General features: G+C 62.4%; 1 protein-coding gene across 2 annotated transcripts; it reads right to left on the minus strand.

Moving 5' to 3' along the window:
• Positions 1-1,667: 1,667 nt before the first annotated feature.
• MCL1 (MCL1 apoptosis regulator, BCL2 family member) lies at positions 1,668-5,389 on the minus strand. Of its 2 annotated transcripts, none has more exons than XM_035314224.1 (3): positions 4,735-5,389; positions 3,590-3,837; positions 1,668-3,215 (listed from the first exon to the last, which is right to left on the minus strand). In XM_035314224.1, the coding sequence occupies exons 2-3, from the start codon at positions 3,833-3,835 to the stop codon at positions 3,099-3,101; spliced, it is 363 nt and encodes a 120-aa protein (XP_035170115.1). In that variant the 5' UTR covers positions 3,836-3,837; positions 4,735-5,389; the 3' UTR covers positions 1,668-3,098. The 2 variants fall into 2 exon arrangements, with proteins under 2 accessions (XP_035170115.1, XP_035170113.1); XM_035314222.1 differs by having other exon boundaries at positions 4,713-5,389.
• Between the last annotated feature and the right edge of the window lie 190 nt (positions 5,390-5,579).

Genomic DNA, 5,579 nt, shown 5'->3' on the forward strand with positions numbered 1-5,579 from the left:
CCCCCCCATTGTGGCCCATGCGTCCCAGTAAGGGACACCAGTATGGGACACCAGTAAGGGACAACAGTATGGGACTTGGGACACCAGTATGGGACACAAGTATAAAATACCAGTACAGGACACCAGTAAGGGACACCAGTACGGGACACCAGTACGGGACACCAGTAAGGGACACCAGTACAGGACACCAGTAAGGGACACCAGTAAGGGACACCAGTACAGGACACCAGTATGGGACACCAGTACGGGACACCAGCACGGGAAACAGGTAAGGGACACCAGTACGGGACACCAGTACAGGACACCAGTACGGGACACAGGTATGGGACACCAATAAGGGACACCGGTAAGGGACACAACCAGTAAGGGACACCAGTAAGGGACACCAGTACAGGACACCAGTACAGGACACCGGTAAGGGACACCAGTATGGGACACAGGACACCAGTATAAAATACCAGTATGGGACACCAGTAAGGGACACCAGTTTGGGACATGGGACACCAGTACGGGACACCAGTACAGGACGTGGGACACCAGTTTGGGACACCAGTACGAACAGGGGGGCCCGGGGGCGGGGAGGGGGCGGGCCCCCCCCCCCCCCGTACCCCCCCTCGCCAGGGGCTGCAGGGCCCCGCCCCCCCACGGCCCCCGTCACGTGACCCCTCCCCACGGGGCCCCGCGGTCTCGCGCGGGTTGGGGGGGGGGAAGGGCGGCGGCGCCACGCGGGGGACGGAGAGGGGGGGGGGTTGGGCGCGAGTTCCTGGAAGCGGTCACGTGAGCGCGCGCCATTGGCTGGCGCTGTTGCTGGGCGGGGCCGGGGCAGAAATAGCAAAGACGGGAGGGAGGGAGGGGGGCGTGGCCACGCCCCTTCCCGGAAGTGCCGCGGCTCCATGGCAACGGGGGGAGGCCGCGGCCTAGCGGGGCCTGCACCGGGCCGGGCCCCGCCGCCCACCCCCGCCCCAACCGGGGCCCGTGAGCGGCTCCCGGGGCCTCAGGGCCCAGCTCCCGGGGCCACAGGGTCCTCCCGGCTCCCGGGGGCGGCTCCCGGGGCCTCAGGGCCCTCCCCGCCCATCCCCCCCCCGGTACTTCCGCGGGCGTTCGCGGAACGCGGCCCCGCTTCTGCGAAAAGCCGCGGGGTAGGGGAAGCTCCGCTCCCCCCCCCCCCCGGCTTCCAGGAAGGGAAGCAGCGGGCCGAGGCCCCCCCCACGCAGCACCAAAAGCCCAGCTGCAGCTGCAGGGCTCTGCTGCGGGGTTTCCCCCCTGCCCCCATCTTCCTCCTCCTCCTTCTCCCCCGGCATCAAAACCGAGGCAACAGCGGCCGCTGCTGTGCCCCCAGCCCAAGTCCAACGTGGCCAGAGCCGGGCGGGGGCAGCTCCTCCCAACACCCTGGCAGGGCTCAGAGGCCGGGGGCTGCCACTCGTGGACTTCCCCCACCTCTGAGGAACTTCCCAGCTGTGGAAGGCCCCGAGAAGCAAAGGCAGGGCCCTGGGGGGTGGTTTTCCATCAAGGACAGGGCTGCAGGGGATCCCCAGGGCAGCATCGGGGCTGCAGGGGATCCCCAGGGCAGCATCGGGGCTCCCTTACACCTGAGGAGCGCTGAAAGCCCTGCTCCGCTCACACGTCCCCGTCCTGGCCCAGGACGCGGCAAGTTTTATGCCAAGGGATTGAACAGAAGACATTTATTGACAAAACTAAGTGCTTGCTCAGCACGCAAGCAGGCCTGGCGAGCGCTCCCCACTCACATTCGCGTGGGGCATCGCTCAGGCTGCAGGTCAAGCACTGTGGGCACCTTCTCTCCCCTCTCCCTGCTCAGGACCCCGTTCTGCGAGGCTGAGCTGCCCCAGGACCCAACCGATCCACAGTGGGAGCACGCGGGGCTGGCCCTGGCGGAGGCACCAAGTTTTTTTTAATTCTGCTGCAGAACACTTACATTCAAATCCCAGCTTCGTTCGACTCGCTGCTTACGGGGTCAAAATCAAAGGGGAGAGAAGGAAGTAACTGCTAACAACTTCCCCAGTTCCCCCTCTACTAGAAGAGCTAGAAAAACCAAAAAAGAGATAAAAATAAACAGGAACACCAACTGCTGCCAGCAAGCTGTGGGCACAACACGAGCCCCCGCTGCTCCTTGCTGCGCTCCCTGGCGATTTGGCCTGAGTGCATCCGTGAAGGGCTCACGTGGAGTCGAGGCCGAAGGCTCCGCCACAACCACGCTACTTCGAGGGATGAAGTACAGCGCGCCCGTAAGCGGCTCCGTCACGCTCAACCCCCCCCCCCCCGCCTTTGCATTGTTAGCTCTGTAAAAAAAAAATGTACATATTCTACAGCTTGGAAGTATTTACAGCTTCTTTACAGCTTTCTCCGCCCCGTGGTTCTATTTTTTTTTTTTTTTTTGCTTTGTTTTGTTTTTAAATACCCACAAGTGCACTCCCTATTTTTAAACCGCCCGTGTGGCGCGGCGCGTCGGCGCAGCGAGAGGAGCAGTCAGCCAGGCCAGCCCGGGCGGGCTGCAGCTGGCTGCGGTTACGGCGCCAGCCCTGCTTCTGCCGGCTCTCTCTGCCACCTGGTCACGGCCCCGGGGGGCGGCGCGGGCACCCCCGGGCTCTGCTCCTTCACGAGACGGCGCCGGGCTCACGCCGCGCGCCCGGCACTCGAAGCTCCGCCATGGAGCTGCTCTCGCCCACCAACGCCGGCTCTGAAGCGTCTGCTCCAGGCGCAGCCGCCGCGCCAAGCCCAGGAGGCTTCGGTCCAGACAAGAGCCGCCGGGGCTCGCTGGCTCGCCGGGCGGATTGCTTCCCTCCGGGGTAAAAACCGAAGCAGTCCACTCGGGCTTTCTGTCCTCACGCTCTCAAACGAAGCGGGTTATCGACCAACTCTTCCGCTTTCCGCTCCCAAAGCGATAATCCTCGTTGGTACCCTCAAGCTGACTGGAACACGCCTTCCTTCGTAGGAAAGGATTGCTCAGGGGATGCCTAGGTGTTCTCCTGGGGTCGCTCAAGTCTGGCTTCATAAATACGCTCAGGAGGAAGTGACCGGCTCGCCAGCTCCAAGCAGGGCCGGGCCACCCAGAGTTCTGCACCTCTGCAGCGTGCCGGGGCTCACCGGATCATGTAGGCCAAGCTCGCTCCCAGTCCAGCCACTCCCGCGAACGCCATCAGCACGTTCCTGATGCTGCCTTCCAGGTCTTCCACTCGGAAGAAGTCGACGAAGCCCTCCTAGGAGGAAAAAAAAAGGAGGAGGGACGGTCACTTCCCTGCCAGCCACCCCTCTCCAGGAGCCAGCACGGCCACGGGCAAGCTGAGGGCACCCCACACGGCTTCGCTGCGGGGACACCACCACCACCTCCTCCTCCTCCTCCCGGGGCAGGGCACGTTTTGAGGTCGGGGCTGCCTCGAGCAACTAGGGGAAAGGCGCTGCTGCCACCTCGGCGCTCCGGCTGGGTGTCTCAGCGGTGGTTTTAACTGGAACCGTGACTCATCTCGCGTCGCGCTGACACATGCGGCCGGCACCCAGCGGGGTGACGGAAATAGGAAAAGATTGAACTGCTCCAAAAAAAGGCCGGCGGTGCTCAGGACAGGCAGTGACTCACCCAGCCTCCCTGGCTCGTCAGCCACTCGCGCTTGGATGAGACGAGCGCGTCCGTGATGATCCTCGCCAAGGGGCCGATGCACTTCTCCTGCTTGATGCTCTTCAGGTGCTTGGCGACGAAGGCGCCGAAGGAGATGAGCGTGACGACTCGCCCCCAGTTCGTCACCCCGTCGCTGAAAACGAGGGCCGCCACCTCCCCCACGGACTGCAGGTCTTCCTCCTTCTTGATTTCCAGCTTCCGAAGCATTCCTGCAAGAGACGCTGGCTCAGAGACAGGCGCACAGAGCAAAACCCCGGGCGAAAAACAGGCAGAAAACCCGGTCCCAGCTCTTTTCCCCCCCCCGCACCCCAACCTCGTGAGGGCTCCGGGGGGACCCCAGCGAGCCGACCGCGAGGCTTGGCAGCGGCCCTGCCCCTCGGCCGCGGCGTGAAGGTGGGTGCAGCGACTGCAACAACAAAATTCCCCGGCGCTGACCCGCAGTGCCCCCTCATGCATACGCAAACAAGCCCTTACGAAACCGAAAGGCACCGCTTGTTATTGCTCAAACCAACAGGAAACCTTCCCGAAGCCAGGGCCTTTTCTGCACGCACCAAGGTAACGGCCCCGCCGGAGCCTCGGCCGCCAGCTCCCGGTGACCCACGCACTCCTCCCGCCGTGAATTTGGTTAAAACCCCCCCAAATCTTCCCGTAAGGGAAGGGGGGGACAGCTCGGAACCCTTTTGCGTTTTGTTTTTTTTTTCTTAAAAAAAAAACTTCAACATCCTGCTGCGGGAGGGGCGGCGTCTCACCGCAGGCTGGCTCAGGAGGCAGCGAGGGCATCGCCCTGCCGGGCCGGGCGGCGCCGGGCTCAGCACCACCAGGAGCCCAGCCCCAGCCTGTGCTGGCGATTTCCTTCTGAATCGCACGAAACCAGCCCAAAATGGCCAAATCTCACCGGTCCCCGAGGACTTGCATGGAACTGACCCCGAAAGGTTGGTTCCTGCCGGTCTGAGGAAGCCTCGCGGCTGAGTTCCGTGAAAGGAGCCCAAAATGGTCGGTTCCTCCCCGTCCCCGAGGGCTCGCTTCCGAGTTCCACAAAACTGACCCAAAATGGGCAGCTCCCGCCGCTCCCCCGGGGACTCGCCTCCGAATTCCGTGGAACTGACCCAAAATGGTCAATTCTCGCTGGTCCCTGAGAACTTGGCCTCCGAGTTACACAAAAGTGACCCAAAATGGTCAGATCTCGCCGGTCCCCGAGGATTTACCGAGTTACATCAAACATCCCCCAAACGCTCGGCTCTTGCTGGACTTTTTTTTTTAAAAAAATCTCACTTCTGAGTTCTGTGAAACCAGCCCAAAATGGTCGGTTCTTCCCCGCCCAAGGGCTCACTTCCGAGTTACACCAAACTGACCCAAAATGGGCAGTTCCGAAGGGTCTCCGAGAACCCACATCCGAGTCCCACGAAACCAGCCCCAAACGGTCAATTCCGCCCAAATTCCACAAAACCAGCCCAAAATGGTCCAATCCCCTCAGTCCCCGAGGATTTTCTCCCATTTAAGCGAAACCGGCCCCATATGGTCGGTTCTTTCCGGTCCCCTAATTGCTCGCTTTTAAAAATCCACAGAAACGACCCAAAAAGACCCGTTCTCACCGCTCGCCCCCAAACCTCGCCTCCAAGTTCCAAGAAACCAGCCCAAAATTTCCAGTTCTCACCGCCCCAAAAACTTGCGTCCGAGTTCCGGGAAGCCGCTCCCGAATTTCCAGTTCTCCCCAAAAACTCGCCCCCGAATTCCAAGAAACCGCCCCAAAAATCGCCCGTTCTCACCTCTCCCCGAAACCTCACCCCCCGAATTCCAGGAAACCAGCCCAAAATTGCCCAAATCCCCCCGGCTCCCCGAGGCCACGGGGCTACCAAACCCGGCCCCACCGCCGCCACCTGCTCACCCCACCGGGGCTGGGGTTTCTGGGGCTATTTCGGGACCGCACCGGACGGAGCTGGGGTGGGGGGGG

Source organism: Oxyura jamaicensis, unplaced genomic scaffold (genome assembly GCF_011077185.1).
Source record: "Oxyura jamaicensis isolate SHBP4307 breed ruddy duck unplaced genomic scaffold, BPBGC_Ojam_1.0 oxyUn_random_OJ71484, whole genome shotgun sequence".
In the NCBI taxonomy this organism is placed as follows: Eukaryota; Metazoa; Chordata; class Aves; order Anseriformes; family Anatidae; genus Oxyura; species Oxyura jamaicensis.